This window comes from Caretta caretta, chromosome 24 (genome assembly GCF_965140235.1).
Source record: "Caretta caretta isolate rCarCar2 chromosome 24, rCarCar1.hap1, whole genome shotgun sequence".
Lineage (NCBI taxonomy): Eukaryota > Metazoa > Chordata > Testudines > Cheloniidae > Caretta > Caretta caretta.
Genome location: NC_134229.1, coordinates 1,722,390 through 1,749,287, shown reverse-complemented (window position 1 = coordinate 1,749,287; position 26,898 = coordinate 1,722,390). Strand labels below are relative to the sequence as shown.

Below are 26,898 nucleotides of genomic sequence, written 5' to 3'. Positions count from 1 at the left end.
GCCCTTCATGGGGAAATTTAGCTCCGTGGATCCTGTTTAGTGAGGAGCTTTCAAACAAGGCCTTGAAATCCCAGCTCCTCCCTGCTCTGCACAATGTCAGATTCTTCCTACGAGTCAGGCCTTGCCCTGAGTCTCCCCAGGCACTGTGCCGCATGCCAGCAGCCACCCTGGGGGGACAGTGTCCTAGTGGGGTAAGACCTCCCCTATCAGATCAGCCCTGTGGACCGTGCAGGACCAGGAATCGGGGTTCCCTGTGCCAGCTGCACAGGGGAACCCTTGCGCTCGGCACAGGGGTCTCTCACATCTGAATGTAACTGTTCTCCTCCCGCCCTGCCCCCCACAGGAACCTCTGCCAAATGCAGGAAGACAATAGCAGTTTCTCTTTGCTGCTGGATCTCTTGTCTGAGCTCTATCAGAAACAGCCGAAGATTGGCTACCATCTTCTCTACTACCTGAGAGCGAGGTAGGGGCGGCCGGGCAGGCCAAGGGCAGGTTGAGTCCACCATGGGCCCGGCTAAGAGTGCTATGCGGGTGGCTCTCACTAAACAATCTTGCTGTCACCCGGGGAGCGTGCTGCGGGGATTCCCGCCCAGCCAGGCGGCTGCAGGGGCTTCTTGTCTTTGCAGTTCAGCTCGTGTTGGGTTCGTCCTGGGCCCGCGCTTCCCCGCCCACCCCAGCCCCTGCTGAGCAGCCTCGTCCGCAGGCAGAGCCTTCTGGGGGGCTGAGTCGAGCTGCTCCTCGCCCAGCCTCAAGCAGCAGCCAGACAGAATCCCTCCCTGGAGTCCACTCCCCGGGGCAGCTCACTCATGTCGCCCTGTGGCCCCTCTAGCAAAGCAGCAGCAGGGAAGATGAACCTATATGAGTCGTTTGCCCAGGCCACGCAGCTGGGGGACCTGCACACCTGCCTGATGATGGACATGAAGGCCTGCCAGGAGGATGACGTGCGGCTGCTCTGTTACCTCACCCCATCCATATACACCGAGGTGAGAACCCAGGTCGGGTGAGGGGCGGGCCCCCCAAGGTCTCCGCTGCAGGTCATCCCGGTTAGCTCAGGGGCATGAGGCGGCCTGAGCTAGGATCTTGTTAGGTCAGCGGGGCCAAGGCAGCCCTGGGCCACATGGGATAATTCATCCGCCAGGTGCTTGGATAGGGGCTGCAAGCAGAGGTGCTGGCAAGTCGGTAGGGAATGGTCTTCTCTCAACTGCAGAGCCACCCCCGGCGCAGCAAGAGGGCTCAGTGCTCCTGCAGGAGCGCTGCTGTTTGAACTAGACCTTCAGTCAGCGTCCTGACGGCTCCCAGGTGCATGAAATCCCCTGGTGCTTTTCGTAGGTATCGGGGTGTTAATCTTGCACTCCCGAAGCTTTCCAACTAGACACAGTTCTGTTCTGCACTTCCTGTCTTACTCTGTGTTGTTTGGCTGTTAGCAGCTGCCATGTTATGCCCCAGAAGTGGCTGCATTTCAGCTATGGGTAAATCGCTTGCTTACACTTGGCAAGGTTTGCGAGTGGTGTGGGTAAAGGTGCTGTAGAAGTGGAAGCTAGTTAGGAAGGCTCACTTCCCTCCTTGGCCTTTCCCAACCAAGTCTAGCCACGGAAAGGTGAAAACCTGCCAAGCTGCAAGTCCCTGGCTGGTCCCTGTCGCACGTTCTCTAGGGCAGTGTTCAGGCCTTGACTTCCTTTTCACTCTGAACCCAGAGAGCGAGTTTTCTCCTGGCCTGCCCCATGTCCTTGTTGTCGGCCAGCTTGTGGTTCTAAGCAGGCGTCTCTGCGGGGCTCGGCTGTGGGAGCTCCAAGCTGTTACTTCTGTCGCTCAGCAGCACAGCAGAGCTGGTCTGTTCTGTGGGACAGTCAGTATCCGAGAGGGGAGCCGGGCTTCTGCATGGCCCCACGTATGTGCCAGCTAGTGGGGCTCAGGCTTGGTTCACACGGCTCATCCCAGGCTTGGCCAGCGCAGCAGTTGCCTTTCCCCTGCCAGGATGATGATGGGGGTTTGGCTCTCAGCTCCAATCCCTAGACTCTGAGGCTGCAGTCATTCATTTGAGCTGATCCCAGGGAGCAGAGGGTGAGAAACCACGGGGCTGGAATCCACCCAGCATCCTGCTCCAGTGCTGCAGGGAGCTCTGGCTCAGCACTCAGCGGGGTAACTTGACACGCTGAAACTGACACGGGTCACATTTTCGAGTGTGCTTTTTAATGCCCTGGGAGGAACAAGCTGATCGCGTCGCCCCCCCCCGGCCCCCTGCTGGCTGACAGGTCAGGAACATCTGCTGGGCGTTAGGAAGGGACCAGCCTGGGGAGAGTCCAGCCCACGCTGTTCTGTGGGGAAGGGGGCGTGAACGGGGGGTGAAATGTGGCCAAAGGAGAGGAGAGAAAAAATATGGAAAATAACAAACCTCGGGGAGGGGTCTTGTCCCTCAGTCACTTCCCTGTGCAGCGCCCCTCCCCCAGCATGCTCAGAAAGGGGGCCCCGCACTTGTGATGACAACCAAGGAAAACCCCTCGTGTGAATCCTGTGCCCCTCGTGTGAATCCTGTGCCCCAGGGCTGCTGCGGGCCAGTGTGTCTGCTCAGATCTTCAGGCCCTGTCCACCCTGGGGTCAGACCCATTCTCCTCTGGAGAAGGGCATGGCGAGCACCACTCGGGCACAGCTGCCTTGAAGCAGTGGGCCAGCTGCCATCAAGTGGCCAGGGCCTCTGAGCCGTGCCAGGATTGCTTGCTGCTACCCGCCATCTGCCCCGATCACTTCTGCCCTTTCCTCATGGTGTGTTTTCCCTGCAATTTCTCTCTCACACACACGAAAGGCTGTGACACTAGCAGATGTAGGGGAAATATAGGGCTTAATGAGACGCCTCTGGCCCAGCTGATTTCCCCAGGCAGCCGCATGTCTGCTCGAGTCAGCACGGCCAGGGTTGACGTTAGCTGCTTCTTGGGAGAGCTCCTCTGAGCCATGCTCTGCAGCCTCTGTGCTCTCCCGGGGCCTGGTTTGCAGAATTTAATGCTGAGCGAACCCACCTGCCTCCCATTCCGTGCAAACCCAGACGAAAGGATCAGCTTGTCTCTCAGCCCTGCCCTCTGCTTTGCTAACCCCTTCCTGCTGGCCGTCCCTTGGCCTGGAGCTCCCCCTGCTCTGCTCAGGGAGGGACGCAGGCAGCGTTCTCCCCTGGGTGCAAGGTGGGGCGATGCTGCCGTGAGTCGGGGTGCCGGTCTCTTTCAGCCTCAGCCTGGACCTGTGAGCCAGCCAGGGCCCCCAAGAGTTTCGTGCAGGTCCAGTCAGCTCCTGGTCTGCGCAGGAACAACATCCAGCTCAGCTGACTGCAAGGCATGAATGTGGGGTAACTGCATTGTCCTTGGACAGGGGCGATCTCTCCCCCTGCTCCTCTCAAGGCTGCAAGTCTGCTTCTCCCTGGGCTCCTCTCCTGAGCCCCTGCTCTGCTTGCAACTCTTCCAGTTCCCCGACGAGACCCTCCGGAGCGGGGAGCTGCTGAACATGATTGTCGCCGTCATAGACTCGGCCCAGGTAGGAGCGGGGGCTCTGCACTGGTGGGGAGGAGCGCCAGCTCTCAGAACTGGGGCGGGGAGGGGCATCATTTGTCTCCTTCTGTGTACCAGGAGCACATAGGCTGAGCTCAGCATGGAGCTGCAGAGAGGCAAGGCGGGATGTACCATTCTGGGAGCCAGCTGCCATCTCCTGGGGAGCCTTTTGCACCCCTTCATTGTCGGGAAGGGCAGAGCCCTAGGCTCTGCAGCAGCCGTTCTAAATCCATGGGGCTGCCTCATTTCCCTGAGGGGCTGGGCCGCAGCGTCCAGGGTCGGACTGTTAAATCCAAGCCACGTCCTTCAAGGGATTGTCAAGGCCTGGAGCTGCTGCAGGGAGGCGGGGGTGGGAGCATGGAGAGGGATTTGGCTGGATATGTTCTGATCCCTGTTGAGCTGCAGCTGTGTGGGAACGGCGGGTGAGGGGGCGGGAGGAGAAGGCTGCCGCAGAGCTAACTCTCCCGTGAGAGGAGAGCTGGGCGAAGGGGAGTCCCCCAAAGGGGCGAGACATAGGAGACTGTTGGAGGCCTCCCATAGATCCCGTGGGAGCTCCGGTAAATGTGGCACCCCAACCGACAGGTCGTGGGGCCTCCGCTTGGCTGGCGAGCGCTGCGTGAGGAGCAGGCGGCTCTTACCCCACAGCACTGGGACGCCGGCACACAAGCTTGTGCTGCAGATGCCAGGATGTTTCTGCACACCAGAGAGAGGTCGCCGTAGCCTTGGGTCAGGGTCCCCCCAGCCGGCCGGGGCCCATGATCTGCAATGAGATGGCCCAGCTGCTGCTCCTTCCCCTCGCCACCGCCTGGATGAGGCCTAGGCCGCATGGTCTGCATCCCTGCCACCTCCTGGTGCCGCTCCCCGCCCAACGCAGGCTGCAGCAGTACGTGGCTGGGAGATGGGAACCGACTTGACTGACTCAACTCGGGTCCCATGCAGCAGTACTGGGGGGGCAGTGCTGCTGGGAGACCATTGCTCCAGGCAGCCGCAGGCTGGGGGAGCCCATTCTGGTTGGGTTTGGGCCCGGGCCGTGCTCACCTCTAGCCAGAGCTGGCTTCCCCCATCCTGATGTGACAATCCAGAGAGCTGAGCCCTGCTTGGAGACCCTCTCCCAGCAGCAACGCTCAGGAGTTGCCATGACATCAGTTCAGAGGAACCCAAAAATAGTCCATGGGAGGCCGGCTGGGGAGAGGGAGGTGGCTGCAGTCCCTGGCGAGAGCCAGGCGCTGAATACTTCTGCTGTCTGGGTGCGTCTGGAGCGCGATCTGCTGATAGCCCTGGAACTTGCCCTATTTATACATCAGCTGAGTTTTCAAAATGGCTCGGTAGCTGCTTTCCTGGGCAGCCCTGCCTTTCCCAGCTGCAGCAGGGCGGGCGCTTCAGCCAGGGAGTTTTGCTTGGCGGGCAGCTAGATGGTATCAGGTATGGGAAAGGCTTGAGTCATGGTGCCCGACCCTCCTGTGGCTCGGCTCGACTGGCTCCTGTCACTGCTTGTGGGCTCCGTCGCTGTCTGCAAAGCACAGCCCTGTTTTCCCAGCACACGGTGGTCACATTTCCTCTCCCCTCCCATCCAATTCATTCATCCCTTCCTCTTATTCTTCCCTGCTCGCTTCATCTGTTTCCCTGCAGTCCCTGGGTGGCCCAACCTGCCTGCGAAGGCAGCCTGGCAGGCAGAGTCCTGGCCTCTCCCTTGGAACTCAGCACTGAGAAACCTCCCAGCCGATGGGGATTCGTAACACGACAGACGGCCTCTGACGGACACGAACGCAGCAAGGGGCAGGCAGGGAGAGGCGGGAGTGCTCTTGGCTCTCCTAGGAGGCCGCAGGGCCATGGCTGTGACCAGCTGCAGCCCTTTGTCTTTGGAGAGCAGCTTTCCCGGACCACTGTGCGGAGCCAAGCGATAGCATGGGGAGAAGGGGCATCAGTAGCAAGCGCGTGAGGCGTAGGGGGAGACTGCAGGCATGGCAGAGGAGAAGGCTCTTGCCCCAGTGGGGGAGAGGGGGTGGGAGAGGAGCCGGGGAGTCGTGCTGGCAGCTTGCTGTAAGTGGGGCTAAGGGAAGGGCGACTTGCAGTCGGACCGTGAGCCGCTGTCAATGGCCAGGTTCTGCCCATGTGCTTGCGCGTGAGTGTTCCCGTGGGTTCCTGCTGCAGACAAAATGGGCAGGGTCCATGTGGCCCCTCGGGCTGGGCTGGAGGCCCCTCTCTATCTGCACCTAGGGGACCCAGCCCTTGAGAGCGGGAACGACGTGTGATTGATTCCCGCCGTGCCCTGTGGTCCAGCTGTGGGTCTCATTCCCTCCCCCAACTGCTGGTCCCCCTCACCCCTGCTGGTATCTGCCATGTTCTGTGCAGCAGGCCGGCTCCCTTGGCTCTGCACCGCCTGGGGTTGAGGTGTGAAACCATGAAGCTCTCTTGGGTCTCCCTGGAGCTGCCTAGAACGGCTCTGATTTACGAGCCACCTGCACTCGGGAAGGTTTCCACTGCGCTCGGCTGGATCCCTGTTTTTGCTGGGGGGCCGTTCGTGTGTGCCAGATGGGCCGTGCTGGGGCTGCAGTTCCTCTGCCGCTTCCTGCCACCTGGGCTCTCCAGGGCTCATCTCTGTACGGCCAGGGCTGATGGTGCTGCACCAGGTGAGCACCGTCCCCCGCAGCTGACTGCCGCACCACCTGCTGCTGCTGGGAAATCCCACCCAACGTCATGCTGGCCTGGCCCCCTCCTGCACACAGCGCTCTGGCTCTTTGACACCCCCCTCCAGCTCCAGGCCTTCCTGCACTTACCCTGCTGTGCTCTGCTTTCCAGCTGCAGGAGCTGGTGTGTCACGTCATGATGGGGAACCTGGTGATGTTCCGAAAAGATTCGGTGCTCAACATCCTGAGTGAGTAGGACCCCCCTCACCCAGGGGTGGAGGTGGGCATGGCTGTGCGGGGGGGGGGCGGGCCGGGGAATGAGGTAGGGTGCCATACTTGGGAGGCGAACATGAATGCAGCTTAAACAGTCACCAGCAGCCGCTCGTCTTGTGCGGCAGACTCTGGCCCCCAGCTGGGCAGAACAGAGACCTCTTCTCCCTGCTGCTTTACTCTGGGCTGGCAAAACCTCTCACCACCTTCCCATGACCGCCAGGAGCTGAGCCAGCCTGTGGCTCCTTCCCTATTGACATCACCCTGGGCATCGTGAGTCCAGACGCTGTCTCTCTCATGCCCAGCCCTGTGGTGTCGGCACCAGGCAGCACCTTCTGAGGTTTCCTCGGCCTCTTTCAGACTGGAGATGTGCCGGCCAGGGCTTGGACCGTGCTGGGGCAGTTCAGCTGATGTCTCCCTGCTTCCTAGGCAGCAGCTCCAGCAATCCACATCCCGAGGCTCTGCTCCCAGCCAGGCAGGGAAGGGTGCCCGGTGCATGGGCAGGTGGGGCTGTTGTTTCTGAAGCACCTGCCTGGAGGAGCCTGTAAATCAGCCTCCACTCGGCAGTGTGTAATGGAGACGTGGCTGGCCAGTGCTGTGCTCTCAGGACCAAGGAGGAGGTGGCTTTCTCCCCTGGCGCTGTCAGACCTTCATGGGTGGCACTGCTGACGGCATCCGGCGCTCCCTGCAGCTGCCTGGAATGGCATGCTCCTGCTACTTGCAAAAGCCCCGGCCCTGGGAGCGCTGAGTCCCCTTCCCAGCTGGGAGGGCCTGCTCACAGATCAGGACCATGGGCGGGCAATGCTGGGAGCTCCAACTGGACCGAAAGGTGGCATGAGGACAAGGGGCTGGAGCCCTCGTTGACCTGGACTAAAGCAATGGGGGGGTGTTCCCGAGGTGGGGGGAGGAAATATCCCTCCCCTCTGCTCTGCAAAAGTCATACAGTCCGTTATAACTCTGCAGGTAACAAGGTCCTGGTAAAGAGATGCCCAGGCGTGGCCTGCCAATGCAGGAGCCTGGCAGCCTGGGGCAGCTGCGGGCAGCTCTCAGGGCTGGGACCATGGCACCAGCTGCCTGGAGATTGGCGTTTCCTCCTCAGATCCATGTCATCTTAGCTGCACTCCTAAAAGGCTCACTACCCCGAGCGGGCTTGTTGGATTAGTTGTTTGATCTGAGCTGTGAGCTGTGCTGATGGGTTTAACCAGGCTCGAGACAGAAGGCTTGGCAAGCCCTGATTCTTTGCAGCGCCAGGCCCTTGGTAATCCAGAGACACGCTGAACAGCATGGGGCAGGTTGTTAGTACCAGCTCGGCACGCCCTCCATCGAAGGCCTGGGCTGTGATCAGTGAGCTCGGATCATTCCCCCTCTCCCTGCGACAGGCTGCCAGAGCCTTTCAGGGGAACGTCCGGGAGAAAGGAGGGAAGGAAAACCCCGCCGCTAGTCCCGCCATCTCCACATGTGCACTTAGCCGCGGGGTTTCTAGGGGGCTCAGCCTGTCCGCTCACAGACTCGGGCCGGGACCAGTGCTCGGAGTGTCCTGGACCTGACTAGCCCTGTTTGCAGTAGTCTTCCCCCATGATGTTAGCAGCTGATAAGCTCTAAGTGCCTGGCTGAGGCTTTCCATTGTATACAGTATCAGCTGTTAGTTCTGGGGGGTCCCCAGACAGCAGCCGTCAAAACCCTGTCAGGCTGACAGGTGGTGGGAACAGTCGGAGGTGGACCTGTGGTCTGACCCTGTGCGTCAGGGTCTACTCCTGTGAAGCCTGGGGGCTGGGGTCCCCCTCGTGTTTGCTGTAGGACTCAGAGGTATTCGGAAAGGCCAGCAGGGACACTGCATATCCAGTCTGACCCATGTGTACAGCACAGGCCCGGGGACTGCCCTGATTTAACTCCTGGGCACCTGGAACAGAGCTTTCAGAAAACCACCGCTCTGGATTTCAGATTTCCAGGGCTGGAGAATCGCCTGGCTGGGCAGGTCCAGGGGGCATTTACCCTCCGTCCCTCCCGGTTAAAAAATTGCATCTTAGTTTGATTCTGAATCTGTCTCGATTCAACGTTCAGCGTTGGTTCTTTTTCATCCTGTCTGCTGGGCTGATGAGCCCAGGGTTGTGTTCCCCACTGAGGGAGTCGCCCCCAAGCCTGCTTTGTTAAGCTGAGACTGAGTCGGTGACTGAGAGACACATTCTGCGGCTCAGCTCTGAACCCTCTGCCAGGATCCTGACCTCACCCACACACACGCCCATTCACTCCTTGGAGCCCCCTGAGCAGCGGGAAGGACCCTGGCCAAGGAATCGCTCTTCCTCTGGGGGACTCCCCTGGAGGGCAGAGAAATGCTGGGCCCAACAGTCCCACCCTCCTTTCCCTGGGCTGGGGTTTGGGGCTGGGACACTGTCTGTTCCCAGCCTTTGCCTGTAGCCCAGCTGGTGGCTTCCATGCCCAGGCCTCACCCCACAGCCCCAGGGCTGGGTGCTGGATTTCTTGGGAGGCTGAGACTGTTCCTTCATCACTGCAGGAGCAGGACGTCCTGGTACCAGGGGCATCGCCAGCCCCTTCCCCAAGCCTCACCCCTGAGGGGTCCAAGCCCCTTTGTCACCAGTAATTAACCCTCATGCTCTTTGCGAGAGCTTTGCTCCTGAGCGACTGGGGTCGGTGCCATCTGCCCAAACCACTCGGCTTACGGGGCCTTTTTGCACTCTGCTGAATATTGCGTTTCACACACGCCCCACCTGGCTCGCAGCCAGCAGGCAGATCATTAGCATTCGGAACATTGCACAGCACAGGGACGATCTCCTGGCTCATCTGCCGCCTGCACCCTGTCGCGGGGGTGTCACGGAGTCCCTGGGCGATGCTCTGGAACTGCTCCCCATGAAGTCAGTCAGGACTCTGGGGTAGTCGCCTTTCTGTGAGCAGCCTGTCTTCAGGACACACAGCTCACACAGCTTCCACCTTCCTGGGTCTGACCTCGGAGCATTCAGCATCCTCTGCCTCTCCGTGCGCTTCCCACAGCGAGTCCGCTCAGGCGGTGCTCCTGGGGAAGCCAGAGGGTCCTGCACCCCAACTTCGCAGTCAGACGTGACTCTCAGCCAGCCAGTAAAACAGAAGGTTTATTAGACGACAGGAACATGGTCTAAAACAGAGCTTGCAGGTGCAGAGAACGGGACCCCTCAGCTGGGTCCATTCTGGGGGGCAGTGAGCCAGACAACCACGTCTGCACTTCACTCCATGTCCCAGCCAGCCCCAAACTGAAAACCCCCCCAGCCCCTCCTCCTCTGGGCTTTGTTCCTTTCCCGGGCCAGGAGGTCACCTGATTCCTTTGTTCTCCAACCCTTCAGCTCTCACCTTGCAGGGGGGAAGGGCCCAGGCCATCAGTTGCCAGGAAACAGGGTGTTGGCCATTCTCTGTGTCCAGACTCCTGCACACACATGCCCTCTAGGGCACTGCAATGATCATACACCCTTACCCCACCACCTAGATACTTAAGAACTGCCTAGGGGAAACTGAGGCACCCCCACACTATTCAGAGGAAACATTAAGAACAGTCCCACTTCGTCACAGGGGGCCTCTTGCGCTTGGCTGGGGGTGCCTGCAGAGCCCGAGTGTCCAGGCTGGGACACTGAAGGGGTAAGAGGTTCCCCCAGCGAGTGCCTGACGAGGAATCTCTCCCGCCGCTCTGGTCTGTTTAGCTCTGGCCCTGGCACAGCATGGAAGGCTCCAAGCAATGCTCCAAACCCCCGGATTAAAGAACCCCATTCATTCCCTCCCTCTGAGACCCTGGGGCTTTGAGCCATTCAGAACTGCTTGAGTGACCCCGCCTGCTGGCACCCCATGTTTAAGCCAGCACAGAATGCTCAGGCTCCGCTTGGCTGCTGGAATCCTGGATCCCTCTGCCAGGGCGTGGCACAGACAGACAAGGAAAGGGCCACCCACACTCCCCTGCGAGACTTCCCTGCGGCATGCAGCCCCCTCACTCACATCTCTGCCCTGCAGCTCATGCTTGTCCTAGGCCCCTGCCGCCTGCTGGAGCTGTTTTCCCTGCCTAGGGGCAGCGCCCTCCCCCCTAACGAGTGCTCTGCTTCCCCCTCTAGTTCAGAGCCTGGACTGGGAGACGTTTGAACAGTACTGCACCTGGCAGCTCTTCCTGGCACACAACATTCCCCTGGAGACCATCATCCCCATCCTGCAGCACCTCAAGTACAAAGGTGAGCCTGTGCCCTGCATGTGTCAGAGACACAATACGATCCCGGGGTCCGATCCCAGCTGGGTCCCGATCCCAGCCTGTTCCCCTGCTCGGCAGTGTGTGCATGCCTTCAGGGAGAGGAAGCATGCAGCCCTGTGGCCTGCCACAGGCTGCATGGGCAGACCTCACGAGGGGCCCTGGGGGCGGGTGACAGGAGCTGTGGGCATGTCTGCTCAGGTACTGGGCGTTCGTTCCCGATACCTGCAGCCAAGGGTTCTGAGCCCCTCAGCATTCACCGTGGGTCCCAGCTATCGGGAACTAACTAAGCCCCCTTGGTTTTCTTTGCAGAGCACCCGGAGGCACTGTCCTGTTTGTTGCTGCAGCTGAGGCGAGAGAAGTATGTATGCAGTGTGGGGGGTGGTATGAGCGTGCTGTGCCATGCGGGGAGGGGGGTTGGGGGGTGTATTTTGCTGGGCCCTTGAACTGGGCTCTCTGGGGTACTTCGCTGGGCCCTTGAACTGCAGAGGGCAGGGGTTCCCAAAGGAGAGCAGGCCAGAGCAGAGCGGCCTCTCTTGGCTAATGCTGGGCAGGTCCAGGCATTACGTGGCCCCGGGTGCAGCAGGCAGGGGGCGCTGGGGGACACCAGGGGGCCCTGCCCACATGCAGTTTGCTGCAGGATCAGGGCTTGTGTGTAGGGCTCATCAGGCTGCTTGCTGGGACCACATGCATTGAGTCCTGCCCGTTCTGATCTGGGAATTCCTGGCTGGGTCGACGCCGGGTGGCAGCAGCAGCCATAAGGGCAGGGAATCGCAGTGAGCACACCTGTTTCCTTTCGCATCGGAATGACCCTTGGAAGACGCGCTGGAGGGTTCTGGGGAGGAGGCACTCCCCAGGGGCACTCCTTATCCCCAGCCTCCCCTGCCCCGGTGCGTTGACCCACAGACGCCCCCCCCGGGCTGTGGGTCCCCGAGCTGTGCTGGAGTAACAGGCAGTACCTGCTCCGGGGAGCGCTGGTGAGGAAGCCGCACCACTCCCCCATTCATTAATGAGAGTGTGCGGAATGATGGTGACAGATGGAACATCTAATTTCTCCAGCACATGGGGGCTCCACTCCCTGCACTCCAAGGAAGTGATTGCTCTCCTGCGGCTTGGCTCTAATCAATCCAGATTGGATCAGTGCAGGAGCTGCCGCCGTCTCACGTCTTTAAGGTGGTCCTGAAGAATCCTGCTCTTCAAGTGTTCAAAGTGCCGGTCACAGGCTTTGCAAGGCCGGGCAGGGTCCAAGCAAGGGCTGCAGGCATGTCCTGGCCCTCCTGGGCAGTGAGTGAGGCTGCATACTGTGTGCTGCAGTGTCTAGGGCGGGAGGTGGGAGGACAGGCCCTGTCCCTCCCTCCCTGAATTCCCCCTTCCGGCCCCCTGTCTTTGGCTGCTCAGACCCGCACCGTCAGTCTGATCTCTGCCTGCGGATTACAGAAAACCCCCTGGCTCTTCCCTGGCAGCCCCAGTCTCCAAGCCCGTTACCCTTCGCAGCACCTCTGAAATGGATATCCTTCCCATTTGCAGAGGGGAAACTGAGCCCTGGAGAGGGGCGGAGACTTTGCCAGGGTTGAGTCGGCAGCATAGCTGTGACTTGAACCCCAGAGTCCTGGCTCCCAGGCCCTGACCCCTCTAAGCACCAAACACCTTCAGTTTGTGAATGCTTGAGACCCCAGGCAGGAAAGATTAGCAAGAGGGAGGCTTCCTGGGGCCAGCCTGTCTGCCTGGGGCGGGGCGGTTGCTGGCCACTGGGGAGTTCAGCTTAGTTGACATTGGGCTCAGGTGTCGTATCCCAGTATCCCGGCCAGCGCCAAGGGGGAGAGGGGTTGCCTTCTGCCCTCAGAGCTGGAGCTAGGGTCCAGCTGGGGTGGGGGGGGTCCAGCCCTACCCACCACTGGCCCTTCCCGTCACAGCCCCGCCCACATGGCTGATGTGCATGGACTGCTCCAGAGAGGCTCCCAGCTGGGGCGGCAGGGGGGCCACAGGTCTGTAGGGACGTCTCTTGGGAGAGCTCTGTATTGCTGGAGCTGGAATAGCAGGGTGCTGCAGGCTGGGATTGACGGGCGTCGGCAGGGCGATGCGGCTGCCCCTGGGAGACTGATCCCAGACCAAGCTGCAGGGCCACTCTCCTGAAAGGTCCTTGGGGTGTCCACCCCCGGCTCTCTCTTGTTGGGGGTTTGATCTGACACTTGTCCCCAGTCTCCTCTGCGTGAGAAGGCAAACAGCCTCCTGCATCTGGGGGCAGAGGCTCTGTTCTGGGCTGTCCCCTTCCCCTTGCTCAGTAGTAATTGGCAATGTGATTCTGCCCAGCCCTGGGGACGCATTATCACTGCCTGCATTCCTCTTGCCTGCTTCTCAAGGGACACTTCCCCCCTGCCCCCCGAGACCGCTTTCAATTTCCTGCACGGCTGGCGCAGTGTTCACACTGGAGGACCTGGACGGGCAGTGCGAAAGCCACTGGCCGCTCCTCAGGGCTCTCGGTTCGTGCTGGTGATCCTTGCTGCCAGACACCCTTAACCGTGGGGCTGTGGAGCACGTGGGTGTCACGGAGTCCCTGGGCGATGCTCTGGAACTGCTCCCCATGAAGCCAGTCAGGACTCTGGGGCAGTCGCCTTTCTGTGAGCAGCCTGTCTGCAGGACACACAGCTCACACAGCTTCCACCTTCCTGGGTCTGACCTCGGAGCATTCAGCATCCTCTGCCCCTCCGTGCGCTTCCCCCAGCGAGTCCGCTCAGGCGGGGCTCCTGGGGAAGCCAGAGGGTCCTGCCCCCCGACTTCGCAGTCAGACGTGACTCTCAGCCAGCCAGTAAAACAGAAGGTTTATTAGACGACAGGAACATGGTCTAAAACAGAGCTTGCAGGTGCAGAGAACGGGACCCCTCAGCTGGGTCCATTTTGGGGGCAGTGAGCCAGACAACCACGTCTGCACTTCACTCCATGTCCCAGCCAGCCCCAAACTGAAACTCCCTCCAGCCCCTCCTCCTCTGGGCTTTGTCCCTTTCCCGGGCCAGGTGGTCACCTGATTCCTTTGTTCTCCAACCCTTCAGCTCTCACCTTGCAGGGGGGGAAGGGCCCAGGCCATCAGTTGCCAGGAAACAGGGTGTCGGCCATTCTCTGTGTCCAGATTCCTGCACACACCTGCCCTCTAGGGCTCTGCAATGATCATACACCCTTACTCCACCCCCTAGATACTTAAGAACTGCCTAGGGGAAACTGAGGCACCCCCACACTATTCAGAGGAAACATTAAGAACAGTCCCACTTCGTCACAGTGGGGCTAACCCGACTGGTGCCAGCCAAGCTGCCCACTCCCTGCCCTTCAGTTCTGTGGCAGCTTGGCAGGTCAGGGAGACTCGGGCAGGACTGGGGAGAGGTGCTCTCCAAAGGGAAGGGGCACCAAGGTTACCTGCCCTGTGCCTACAGAGTGGGGCTGGGGCTTAGGGGTTCCTGCCATGCTGTCAGCACCTGAGCAGGGCCTGCTGGGGCTGGGCTGGGGCATGCAGCAGAGGTCGGAAGCTTGGCTTTGTCAGCGTCGTGGCCTCCACCAGACGGGACCAGTCTCCTCCCTTCCTGTCACTCTAGGGCTGGCACCTACTTGGCACCAGACACGCTGCCTGGTAAGGCTCATCCTGCCCCCAGCGTCTCTTCTGGAGGGCTGAGGAAAAGGCACGGGAAGCACGTCTGGCACTGGGCAGGGGGCGTAGAGTCAAGTCCTGGCTCAGGGTTGATCCGCGGTGTGACCCTAGACGGTCACTTTGCCCCACACCTCCGTTTGCCCATCTGTAAAATGGGGCAGTGGTCGTTTCCTCCCTGCCGGGAGTTGAGAGGCTGAACGAACACCACTGGCAGCCAGGTGCCCCCCTTTGCTCCAGCCGTGGCACCAGCCGTGCCGAGGTTCTCCTGGGCCTCCCGTGTCCGTCACCGGGCACCTCTCAAAGCCGGAGAGCCGCCTGTCTGCCTCCCACGTGGCGCAGTAGTAACCCTGCCTGGACACTCATCTCTCGGGCTCCGTGCCTGCTCTGCTCACCTCCCATCGCTGAGCGAAGAGCTCTTTATTCCTATTCATTAATGCCGCATTTGGAGCTGGCTAATCTAATCCCGGCTCTAACTTGTACTCGCCCAGCCCAGCCGTCCCGAATGCACGGGCGCGGCAGCGGGAGAGCGTGTTGCAGCGAGGTTGACACAGGCGTCTGGTGCTGGCGCAGGGATTCTGGGGAGGTGCCAGGCTGCTCCATGGGGCTGGTCTCTTCCGTGTCTCAGGGAAAAGGGCTGTGTGAACTCCCTGCCACACAGCTTTGTGTCTAACGCACCTGGTCCCCGCCCAGCTGGAGGTCTTGGAGCCAGAGCTGAGCTGGGGAGCTCTGGACTAGGACAGCAGGGAAGCCCGCCATCCCCTGCAAGCCCTGGGACCTCAGAGCCAGAGGGCCATGCCGAGTCCTAGGGAACTAGCAATGGTCAGGGTTAGTGCTCCATTGATGGGCAAGGGGTGCCGGCCGCTTGCCACGTCTCAGGGCGGCGGGGGTAGGATTTGATGTGCCGAGGCTTTCCAATCACCCCCTTTCCCTTCCCGCGGCAGGCCCAGTGAGGAAATGGTGAAGATGGTGCTGAGCCGGCCATGCCATCCGGACGACCAATTCACCACCAGCATCCTGCGGCACTGGTGCATCAAACACGACGACCTGCTGGCTGAGCACATCAAATCCCTGCTGATCAAGAACAACAGCCTGCCGCGGAAACGCCAGAGGTGAGGGGTGGGGGGGGTCTCGCCTCAGGGAGCCTGTGGCCTGGCCAGGTGGACACGGGGGCTTGTTTTGGGTGAGGAGATGTCCCCCACCCTGGGCTGGCCCAGCGGCATGGGCAGGGTATGTCCCCATGTTTCAAGGGCCTGTCCGGAAATGCCACCAGCTAAGAACAGGAGAGAGGCCCCCAGCCTGCGCTGGCTTGGGACAGCTGTCAGGGCATGCTGCGCTTGTGGCTTCTACAGACACAACACCGGCTGGGAGGGCTGCATTCCACTGTTCAGCTCCTGTTGGCAGCTTGCAGCGCCCGTGGGGCATCGCTCCCATCGGCAGCAGGACAGCTCCTGGCAGGCGTGGACACTCCACTGGTATGGAGGGACCCAAGTCCGTGGGCTGCAGGGTTTCCCTTCTCCCAGACTTGCTCTGCCCTTCATCCCAGCGCCCTGGCACACCCTTCTAGGAAATCCCTCTCCTCCAGCCTGCCCTGCAGCCAGGGGCAGTATCTGAGCTGCTGTTAGCAGGGGTCGCTGCAGGGATGGCCCCTCTCCACCGGCCCTTCAAGACAGGCTGGGCTGGCCTTGCCGGTGCTGGCTCCGCAGGAGTGCAGGGTGAAGTGGGTCAGGACATGCTTCACAAGCACAAGAGCCCTGGAGTGTGTCTGAGATTCAGGGACACGCGGCTACGTCCCTGAGCCGGCTGGCGTGGAGAGAGCAAGGCCTGGGCCGGCTTGGGGAGCAAAGGCCTAGCGCAGGCCGCACCAACGCTCCCTGCAGTCCCAGCTCAGGAAGTGGCTTATGTGAACCCAGTGGGGCCGAGCCTCTGCCCTGAGAGTCTGAGCTGCATCTCCCTGGGTGGAACTGAGCCAGGGTGGCTGCAGAGCGGTGACCGGGACAGGGCTCAGACTAGGAGCTCAGTGCTCAGCCGGCCTCGTCGTCGTCGCTGTCCAAGAGCGAAGGCAAGCCGTGGGAATCCCCTCCCCACATCCTCCCGGCTTGCCAGGACCCCAGAACCTGCCTCCACCTTCCCCGCATGCATTTCCAGTTGCCTCCAGGCGAGGCGGAGCGCAGCCTGGCCATGGTAACCAATAACTAAAATCCAGGCAGGTATTTACAGCAAACAACTGGCTGGCGTGCTCGGGAGCATCCCAGCACCTCCAGGCGCGTGGGGCTTCAAGGTACTGGCCAGCCTCCCGCTGCTGTCCTTTCCCCACAGCTGCTTGGGGGTTCTCTTCCGGGGCAGAACGACCCCTTGGTTCTCGCTGGATTCCTCTGTCACAGAGCAGCCCCCTCCAGGTGCGGCTCTGTGCTTGTGTGGGGGGAGCAGGCTGCAGCACCAGAGCCCACGCAGAGCCTGCCTCACTCTCCTGTGTGACCCAGCCCCACATCCGGGGCTCTCCCTCGCTCCCTCCCTCATTCAGCGCTGGGTGAGCAGCCCGGGGGGCTCCCTGCCTGTATCTGCAGCCTGGGCAGGCCTGGCCCGCCACAGGCCTAGCGAGACCCCTTTGGTGGGCAGCGAGATTGCTGGCTCCTTTGCCATGGTGAGGGATTAGACGAGAGGTGCCAGGCCTTGTGCAGTCGGTGTCCTGAAGCCGGCGTGGGCACAGCTGCCGCTCTCCAAGGCTTGTCCCGTGGCCGCTGCATGTCGTGCCTCCACCCAGCTGAGCCGATGCGCAGCCGATGCCCAGAATGAGCCGCTCCGCTCTGCAGTGGGCAGAGAAGCTGCTCTTTGATCTCGCTCCCTCTGCCGTCAGCCTGCAGGGTCTTTTATCCTGAACTCATTGGCCGCCTCGTTTGGGGGAGAGTGTTTGTGACGAAGCGGGACTGTTCTTTAATGTTTCCTCTGAATAGTGTGGGGGTGCCTCAGTTTCCCCTAGGCAGTTCTTAAGTATCTAGGGGGTGGGATAACGGTGTATGATCATTACAGAGCCCTAGAGGGCAGGTATGTGCAGGGGTCTGGAGACAGAGAATGGCCGACACCCTCTTTCCTGGCACCTGATGGCCTGGGCCCTTCCCCCCTGCAAGGTGAGAGCTAAAGGGTTGGAGAACAAAGGAATCCGGTGACCTTCTGGCCAGGGAAAGGTACAAAGCCCAGAGGAGGGGGGGCTGGAGAGAGTTTCAGTTTTGGGGCTGGCTGGGACATAGAGTGAAGGGCAGACGGGGTTGTCTGGCTCACTGCCCCCCAAAATGGACCCTGCTGAGGGGTCCTGTTCTCTGTACCTACAAGCTCTGTGTTAGACCATGTCCCTGTCGTCTAATAAACCCTGTTTTACTGGCTGGCTGAGAGTCACGTCTGACTGCGGAGTTGGGGGGCAGGACCCTCTGGCTTCCCGAGGACCCCACCTGGGCGGACTGGCTGTGGGAAGCGCACGGAGGGGCAGAGGAGGCTGAATGCTCCGAGGTCAGACCCAGGAAGGTGGAAGCCGGGTGAGCTTTGTGTCCTGGAGACAGGCTGCTCCCCGAGAGGAGACTTCCCCAGAGTCCTGCCTGGCTTCGTGGGGAGCAGGTCCAGAGCATCGCCCGGGGATGCCGGGACAGCGTTCAGCTCTTGGTAGTGGAGGCAGTGTGCCGTGCTCACATTCGCTGTGTCACAGACTGGGCCGGAGCTCAGCGTTCTCCAGCACCGGCCGGTCATTTCCAAGCATTCACTAGCTAACGGGTCGTTTGTCCTCCAGAGGAATGCAGCTGCCTCGTGGGTGGAACATGGCAGCAGTTGAAGAGTGCACAATGGTTTAGGACAGGAAGTGAGCAAGGACTACCAGTCCCGTCCCCCCTCCCACCCCAAAACCCAGAGTGACTTGGGCCCAGTGCTTGTGTGTCTGTGTTCACACAGCTTTTGTCAGCCTGGCTGGCCCCCAGCAGCGTGCCTCCCATCAGCAGTGCCCGTCCCTCGGTGTGTCCTTCCCAGCCAGAATCTCTCAGCCTCACTTGCCAGTTCTGCCCCTGTGGTGTGGGGCTGTCCTGGGCTGGCTCAGGGCGGACCCAGCTTGTGCTTGGAGCATTTACATGGAGAGGATCCCGTGGGGCGTGCAGGCCCCATGGGCGCTCCAGAGAGAGACTGGTGCTTTGCAGATGCCCTGGTGAGACCTCCCCTTGCTGCAACGCCCTAGCAGTCCTCACCTCAGGCAGCCTCAGCCAGGGAGTGGAGAGGAAAGCAGCAGCCCTGCGATGCTCCCTGCACAGGAAGTGGGTACCCTGGCAGGAGGCTATCCTCAGGGTTGGGGGGCCGGGGGCCTGGCACTGCTGCAGGGAGTGGACGCACCAGGCTGTCACTACTGGACACCATGGTTCAGGCTGCCTAGTGCAGGCACGAGTGAAATGAGCTGGTTGATCTCGGTCCTTTGAGAATATTTGTTGTGGCCAAAAACAATCGCATGGTGGAGATTAATTCTGTGCCTGAAACTGGACTGTCCCGGGGTGCTGCAGGTCAGGGCTGAGGTGCATAGGTGGGGCTGGGAGTATCTGGGCTTGTTGGGGTCCAGGTCTGGTGCTGGGGCGGGGGGGGAGGCATGTCAGGGCTGAGGTGTAGGGGGGGTGCTTTAGAGGGATGCTCTGCAATTAGAACCCAGTCTGAGGAGGGAATCCTGTGAAATGCTCCCAGCACATCTGAGTGAGGAAGGGACGAGGCTCGTCTGCATTGGCAGCAGCCTGCACGCAGCCACCGTCCCCAGGTCGCTGCGGGACCACACTCCCCACAGAATGCAGGGGGTGGAACGGAGCCCTGCTTGTTTTCACAGGCACTGGGCCCTGCAGCTGCCTCTCCCATGCCCCATGTCTGGCGCGCGCTGGGCTTGCCGGCTGGATCTGCTGAGTGCTGGTGTTTCCCCTCCTGCACAGTCTCTCCCAGGGCGGCAGAAGGGGCCATGGTTCATGCGTGTGTAACGGACATGTGTCACTGCCGTGTCTTGCAACCCCACTGAGCTGGGCATGGGGTCTGGACCCAGCCTGGCCTTTCCCATTCGGGCAGGGGCACAGTTTGGAAATGCCTGGCAAAAGCTCCATTCTCTATCCCGGGCAAAGAGCTCTTGGGATTCCCGTCCCCCAAGCGCCAGCGCTGGAGAAAGGGCCTGGCTAACAGAAAGGCTGCAGGCAGCACCTGCAGGGGGCCCAGCCCTGCCCCAGCCACTCCACTCTGGTTCTGGAGGGACCCACTCGAGGGGAGATGGGTTCCATTCAGTCCTCGGCCCCTCCGACACCACGAGTGCCAAGAGCAGGCCTGAGAGCTTGCAGAAAGCCCCCAAACAGCCACCAGATCAGCTGGAAATACCGTGCCTGGGCCAGGGAAACGGGCAAATGGCCTCTTGTCCAGTCCTGCTCCCCGGAGCCGACCCCCACCCGCAGGCCAGCTCCTGACGAGGCGGTTTGGGGGTGTCTCTGTTGGGGGAGAACAGTGCCCTCCGCTGTCCTCCCAGGGCTCTGCAGGTACAGAAGGGACATCTAGTGTCCTAAAGAGGCACTGCCGCGGGGCGCAGCTCCGAGTCTCTGGACCCGCTCCCTGCAGTGCGGGGCACGGTCCCTGGGCTGGTGCCGGGCAGCGCTGCTCGGGGAGTCTGGCTGCATGGCCGGGGCATGGTGCTTGTGCTCCTAGGAGGAGAGAGACAAGCTCCCAGTTTCACAGCTCTCTCCCCTTGTCGTGCCTTGTTCAGTGTCTGTACCGCAGAGGCTCCAGGCCACCCGCTCAGGGACCCGCTGGGCTAGGCGCTGTATGGCCCCCGCTACCCCCCCTCCATTCTCCCCCGCCCGAGGAGCGGTTCCTGTGGAAATCTCCAGCTCCATCCGTTCAGTTCCATTTCCCCTCGTTAATTAGCAGCGTTTGATAGGTGATCACCAGGGCTCTTTTCATTATTTTTTCCGGGCCCAATAAATCGGCCATTCTAATCCCAGCTAGCGAGCTCGCCAGCCAGCTGCCCCCTGCGGCTGTGAAACCAGCGTGCTGGCATGCGAGGGAAACCGCATGCCCCGCAGCCTGGCTCTGAGCACAGGGGTGCTGCCGGGGAGGTTTGGCCTGGGACCCCAGGTCCCTGCTGCAGCGCCAGGAGGGGCTGAGACTGAGCCCCTAGTTCCATGGTTGCTGGGGTGCAGTGGCCTGGCATCGAGCAGCCCCTGGGGATCAGAAGAGCCTCCAGGCGCCCCAGCTTCGCAGACCAAGCCCTGGGCTCGGTCTCATGCCAGGTGCTGAGCCTGCCTTCTCCCCCACCCCTGCCTTGGGGCTTCTGCAACGCCCTGGTATCTGAGTGAGCAGGGAACAACCTGGTGTCCCCCAAGAGGGTGGGGCAGGGCCTTGCTCTGACATGGCCTGCCCTGGCGAGGGAGAGGCCCCAGCTACAAGCGCTGGGCAGAGGGGGGATCCCCACAGCACCCTGAGCACTCTGGGACAGTGGGTGGCTCTGAGGCCCACCAGGGACTAACTCTGCCTCCCTTGCCCTGTCCTCAGCTTGCGCAGCTCAAGTAGCAAACTGGCCCAGCTGACGCTAGAGCAGATCCTGGAGCACCTGGACAACCTCCGGCTCAACCTGACCAACACCAAACAGAACTGTATGTGGGCCGGGCCAGGGCTCTTCTCCACGCCCGGCGGGGGGGGCTGCCTGGCCACCGGTGGGCGGAGCTGGGAGATAGGGGGCAGGCGACAGGTTGGCAGCATGGTTGGTCCTGAGTGCCTGGGATGGGGTGAGGCCGTCAGGGTCCGGGACCCTGTGGTGCTCTGTGCCGTACAGACGCATTGCTGGAGCCCTGATCCACTGCAGGGTGATGGGCAGCGATGCTGCAGGGTTTCCTTTCTTAGCACCATGGCTGGAGGGGCACTGCCCTCCCCTTCTCCCCCCATGGAATCGCTGGCTCCAGCCTGGCTCGGGTCAGCAGAAACTGGGAGGGACATCCAGGCTCTGGCCTCTGGTGCTGCCTCCTGGGACAAGAGCTCTTCCTTCACCCACTGGGCTGGGATTCTGCGCCATGGGGCTTGGCCCCTTCCTCCTCCACATAGTTACCCAGCCCTGTACACGTGGGGAGCCAAGGTACAGAGATGGGACGGAGCCTGGCGGGTGGGACCCAGCCATCGGTCAGTGCAGGAGGGACATCCCTCCAGACTCAGCCAGGCAGAAGGGCTTGCTCCATGCCACTGGCCAGCAGTGGGGCTGGTAGGGGAGGCTCTGACTGGCCTTTCCTCTCCCTGCCTTCCAGTTTTCAGCCAAACGCCGATCCTGCAGGCGCTGCAGCATGTCCAGGCCAGCTGCGACGAAGCCCACAAGATGAAGTGAGTGCAGCCCCGTCATCGACCCGCTCGCTGCCCCCGGGTGCAAAGCAGGGTGGCTCAGTGGGGTGTGCTGGGAGTGCACCCAGTCGCAAGCTTCAGCAATAAACTCAAGCTGTGTGTTCCAGCCCAGGCCCCCTCATGCAGCCAGGCAGGAACCAGCCTGCATGTGCCCCGTGTGTTGCTATGGGGCCTGGGGCTGTGCTGCTGGCTCTGGGCCTGGAGATGGGGGGCGGGGAGAGTCCCCGAGCTGCTGCTTCTGCTTGGCCCAGAGACATGGGCTGGGCCCCGGCCTTGCTAGCCGGTTCCCCTTGTGCTCTCCCAGCCTCAGGACCCAGGGCTTTGCGCTGTCCCTAGAGTCCAGGGCTACGCACTGGGCTTCACACAGCCTGTCACCCGGGGCAAGCGGGGGTGACGCGGGGTGTCCAGAGAGCTGGGGCAGCACGGGGGAGTGACGGGCCAGGAGGGAGCAGAGCTGGGGAGCTAGTGCAGCTAAGGGGACCTGAACTGCTCTGTCGAGCTCTGGGGTGGGGCTGGGGGTGCCCAGAGCCTGACCCCACCCTGCTTGCTCTCGGTCCAGGTTCAGCGACCTCTTCTCCCTGGCAGAAGAGTACGAGGACTCCTCCAGCAAGCCCCCGAAGAGCCGCCGGAAGGCCGCGTTGTCCAGCCCCCGCAGCCGGAAGAACGCCGCCCAGCCAGCCAACAACGAGGAGGAGTCTGCCTCCAGCAGCGCCTCGGTGAGTGCCGCCCCAAGGGGCCCTCTGGAGAGCTGGGGCACGGCACCACGCGGGGTCCCGGCCATGGAGCGAGGGGCGGCTGGGCACGTCCAGCAGCCCTCGCCCCACTGGGCTCCAGGGCAGGGCTGCAGCGTGCTCAGCGGGGTTCCTGTGCTTTCCCTGGCTCCTTCCCCTGGATAGGGGGCTCCTGCTCCCCTGTACCTTCTTCCTCTGGTGGGGACAGGTGGGCACTGCCCTCAGCCATGCCAGCTCCAGGGGCTGCTGCTGGACACAGCCATCACGGCCCCAGGGCTCTGCCACAGCCCTGCGCAATGGGGCAAGGATCCCACTGACCCCAGCCTCACCGGCAGCACCCACGGAGGGTCACCCCCACCAGGCCTTGCCCCTCTGCCCACCCAGCAGTGTCCATGACTGCCGCCAGCCCCCAACCGGGCCCTGCCGTCCCCACCCCCACCGGTCCCTCCCCCTCTGCCCGCCCGGCAGTGCCCGTGACAGCTGCCCCCTCCTCTCCCTTTCAGGAGGAAGAGGACACCAAGCCGAAACCCACCAAACGGAAACGGAAAGGCTCGTCCGCCGTGGGCTCGGACAGTGACTGAGGGGCGTGGCCCCGTGCCCAGCTCCACCCTGGCCCACTGTGGCAAGTGGCAGCAGCGGCTCTGGAAGTCCCTGCAAAGCAGCAGCAGCAGCCGCCCCTGGTGGTTGTGGAGCAGCTGGGCAAAGCCGTCCCCAGGCTGGGAGCAAGCGAGGCGCCCGCTGTGTGTCTGTGGCTGCACCCACCACGTGACTGCAGCCTCCTGCCGGCAGCACGACGCTGCCAGCCCAGCCCCACCGGGCGTGACTTCAGTCCCTTTCTAACGGAATTGTGGGGTGACCGGCTGGAGCGAGCGCCCCTCTGCGTGGCCTCTGGGCGCCAGGCCGAGGGGCATGGCCCTGAGTCCCCGAGAGGGGGCAGCCAGGGTGATTCCAGCAGCAGGCGTGCCAGGCCCCTGCGTGCCGGGGGCTGGACAGGAAGCCAGACAGGCTGCAGAGCAAAGGTCTCCTATTTTCATATAAGAAGTGTAAATAAATAGTGAGAACTAGATTGCTGCTCAGAGATGCTTCCAGGAGAGGATGGCCTAGCAAACCAGCAGGGAACCCCAGGCTCACCTGTGCCATGGCAGCCAACGGCCTGGGGCACCTGCCCACCGTTCCCTGGCCATGCTGGGTTAGTTCCCACCTGTGATTTTCACCACAATCCAGAGCCTGGGCCCTGCTGCAGCCTTTAGCTTCTGCCCCGGAGCGGGCACTGCCCAGGAAAGCACAGCCAGGGGGGCAGAGACCAGCACCCAGAGCCCATTCGCTGCTAGTGGGACGAGCTGGGGCTGGGAGTCCAAAAAGAGCCAAACCCCATGAGCAGCCACTGCCCCCCAATCTCTTCCCTGCGAGCCAGGCCCCCCCAAGCTGGGAGAAGGAGCAGAGCACAGACCCAACGCAAACGGGCTGCACTGGTGCCGAAGACACCTGCTCGGCAGCACTGTTCACAGGCAGGTGGCCAGGACGCGAGGCTGGTGATTCAAAGCTCTTTCCCCAGAGAGTTTCACCTTTTAAAGTGTTTTTAAAACTACAATAAAACTGTCAAATGTTTTGTACAAAGTGCCCGTCTTGCCTGATGGTTTGTGCCTGTGGGCAAGGCAGAGTGGCTGGCACAGGGACAGGCATCGTCTGCCTCTGGGTGGGCCTGGGGAGACCCCATTGGCCGTGTGTTCAAGTGAATGGCTCTTTTCTGGGCCACACCCCCCCCCCCCCCGGAGCTTTAGCCCCCATGGTCAGCCAGCGCCTCCCCCGCAGAGCAGCTGGCCCCTGAGCCCCTTCCTGCTGCGTTGCAGACCCAGCCCGTGGGACACAGGCGAGTATTGTCCTCGCCGGGAAACCCACGGAGGCCCAGACAGCTTGAGGAGACTTGCCCAAGGTCCCGCAGAGAGGCCAGGCCAGAGCTGGGAACAAAACAGTCATCCTGGCTCCCAGCCCCTTGCACTAACCACTGGACCCCATTCCTCTCCCAGAGCCGGGGAGAGAACCCAGAAGTCCTGGCTCCCGGTGTCCTGCTCTAGCCCCAGGACGCTGCTGCCCGGCTTTGGCCGGCCCAGGAGACAAGCCGCTCCTGCAACGCACGGGGTCGAATTGTGCCAGGGCAGAGGCCCTCGGTGGGCACTGCGCCGCGTGGGACTCTGCCTGTGAGTATTGCCACTTCCTTGCTGCGTGGTGGGTTTAGACGTGGCAGGCCCCTGTGGTGCCCCCGCCCCATCCCTCGGGCCGCTGACCGTAGCCCTGTTAGCCCAGCTGTCACACCGCGCATGTGCCATTTCTCCCCGCCTCCCTTCCAGGGCCGCTGCCCAGCCCAGCTGCCAAGGGGAAGAGCCTGCCAAACTCCCTGCTCAGGACAAGACAGCCCCTTCCTGGGGCAGGCTGGGCAGGGACTGCCCGGGCCATGGGGGGAAGCGGGGCAGTGGGAGGCCTGGGTACGAGGAGGCTCTGGGCTGTGGGGCAGGGAGGGAACACAACTGGCCTGTGCTGGGGAGGTTCTTGGGCCTGTGCGGCCCGCTGCAGCCCCGCTCGCAGCTGTTGCCCTGACATCAGGGCTCGGCCCAGGCTCCCTGGCAGCCCGAACTGCTCCAGCATGGGCTGCTCGCATGTTTCCAGCTGTGGAAGCCGCCTAACCTTTCCCCTACTTCGTCTGGTTTCAGCTCCAAGCCACAGACCTCCTGGCGCCCGCCACTCGTGTGTTTCTCCTTCGAGCAGCAGATGTTGGGAATGCGGCAGGAAAACCCCTGCGCCGCCTTCTCCTGCTCAGCCCTGCTCCGAATGCCTGCCCGGGGGAGCGAGCTGCGGCTTGTCGGCCCCCCGCAGAAAGGCAAAGGCGTTTTTCACCTCCCCAGCCCCCTCCTCCCTGAAAAGTCCATCTGGGAATCAGAGCTTCAGAGGACAGGAGCCTAGACCCGGGCAGACCGAGGGCAGGGATGAGGGGGCGGCCATGGCCGTTTGCACAGCGCCTGCCTTGGGGGGAGGCTGCAAAAGCTGCTTGAAACCGACTGGGGGAGGAGAGGCGTAGAGATGCATCAGCAGGCAGAACGCGGGTGCACCGCCCAACCCGGGGCAGAGGGTGGCTGTGGGGGGGGGCCTTGCTATAGTTAATCCCGCCTGGCACCATGCCCTCGCGGTTACCCCTCTGGTTTGCACAGGGGCTGCTTGGCCACCCCAATCCACGAGGCAGATCCGTGCCCCCTGGCACGAGCCAGGCATGGGCAGCTCGCTGCAGCCAGCCAGAGATTTCTCATGTGGCTCCCATTAGGAAAAGCTGTGGGAGCCCTGCGCTTTGCCACTGAGCCGAATGCAGCCCCCAGGCCAGCTGGGCGTGAGCTGGGGAAAAGTTCCCTGCTTTCCGCTGACTCACAGGGCTGGGCTTGGGGCTGGCCGAGGAGCTGGCAAGGATGCAAGGGCTGTTTGCTCCCAGCTCAGGGTGTGCGTGGGGCGGCCCAGAGTGGGGCACTGATGGGGCCAGGGTTCAGGTCAGCCCAGCCTGCGCTGCAGGGGGTGCATGGAACTATCCCCTCAGCCTGGCTGTGTTGCCAGCATCTTGCTGGGCCTAGCTCGATGCTGGCAGGAAAACGGCCCGGAGCCAGGGTGAGATAAGGGCCCCTGACGCCACCCACACAGTGCGAGACGGTCCCAGCCCTGGGGAGCTCAGCCGTCAGATGCAGGGCCCCTGGGTCTGCCCAGTTTACAGCCGGAGCGCTGCTCCCCGGGGCAGCTCTGTCCCTCTGCAGGCCCGGGCTGGGGCCGCCTCCCCCTGCTCAGACCATGCGCTTGGGCTTTGCACCGCCTCTTCCGCAGGGTTGGTTCCCCTGGCTGTCCGACAGCCGGACTCCCACGTGCCCCCAGCTCCCACTGCGCCCTCCTCCAGGGCAGGCCTGTGCTACCCGCTGTCTGTAGCCCTTGGCCCTGCTGGGTTTGGCTCCTCCCAGAGTCCTCTAGCACTGGGCCAAAAACGGGGATCCAGGACTTCTTCGCAGTGCAGGGCCCTGTACGGGGCCCAGACCAGCCCCCTCCCTGCAGTGGGGCCGGGCCCAGCCCCACCTCTCAGGCCAAGGCAAGATGGGGCAACAGCTTTGCCCAAAGTTTCCTTGTTGCAGCCAACCCAGTGCAGCACGGCTGGGCCCTGCCAGCTCTGGCTCCGCAGGGGACGTGGGTGCTCTTCTCCTCACGTTGGCACCAGAATCAGGGTGCCACGTCCCTTCCTGTCCATGCCATGGCAAACCTCTGCCCAGGCCAAGCACAGAGGGACGCTAAAGCAATTGGGGGCAGGTTAAATACAAGGATCTTGCTGGGGGCTGGACAGAGGAGGGGAGGGTCTGGTGTGGCCCCATCTCCACAGTAGCCAAGTCCTTCCCCATCTTCCCAGTGTTTAGTACCTGCCCAGGGAGCTGGGCTGAGCCGAGCCCCTGTCTCCCAAGGACTCCCAGTGCCCATGGGCAGAGGGTACAGGGCGCAGAGGGGTTACAGG

The 26,898-nt window shown here is 62.2% G+C and overlaps 1 protein-coding gene across 3 annotated transcripts in view; it reads left to right on the top strand.

Annotated features, from left to right (window-relative positions):
* INTS3 (integrator complex subunit 3) overlaps window positions 1–23,990 on the top strand; it is a 71,679-nt gene extending 47,689 nt beyond the window's left edge. For all 3 annotated transcript variants that reach the window (XM_048828084.2, XM_075122993.1, XM_048828087.2), the window contains exons 20-30: window positions 344–463; window positions 830–983; window positions 3,448–3,516; window positions 6,330–6,405; window positions 10,513–10,626; window positions 10,953–11,001; window positions 15,216–15,383; window positions 20,809–20,909; window positions 21,552–21,624; window positions 22,202–22,358; window positions 22,877–23,990. In XM_048828084.2, the coding sequence (XP_048684041.1) occupies window positions 344–463; window positions 830–983; window positions 3,448–3,516; window positions 6,330–6,405; window positions 10,513–10,626; window positions 10,953–11,001; window positions 15,216–15,383; window positions 20,809–20,909; window positions 21,552–21,624; window positions 22,202–22,358; window positions 22,877–22,954 (1,159 nt within the window). In that variant the 3' untranslated portion in view covers window positions 22,955–23,990. The remainder of the gene's footprint in view (window positions 1–343; window positions 464–829; window positions 984–3,447; window positions 3,517–6,329; window positions 6,406–10,512; window positions 10,627–10,952; window positions 11,002–15,215; window positions 15,384–20,808; window positions 20,910–21,551; window positions 21,625–22,201; window positions 22,359–22,876) is intronic.
* The last annotated feature ends 2,908 nt before the right edge of the window (window positions 23,991–26,898 follow it).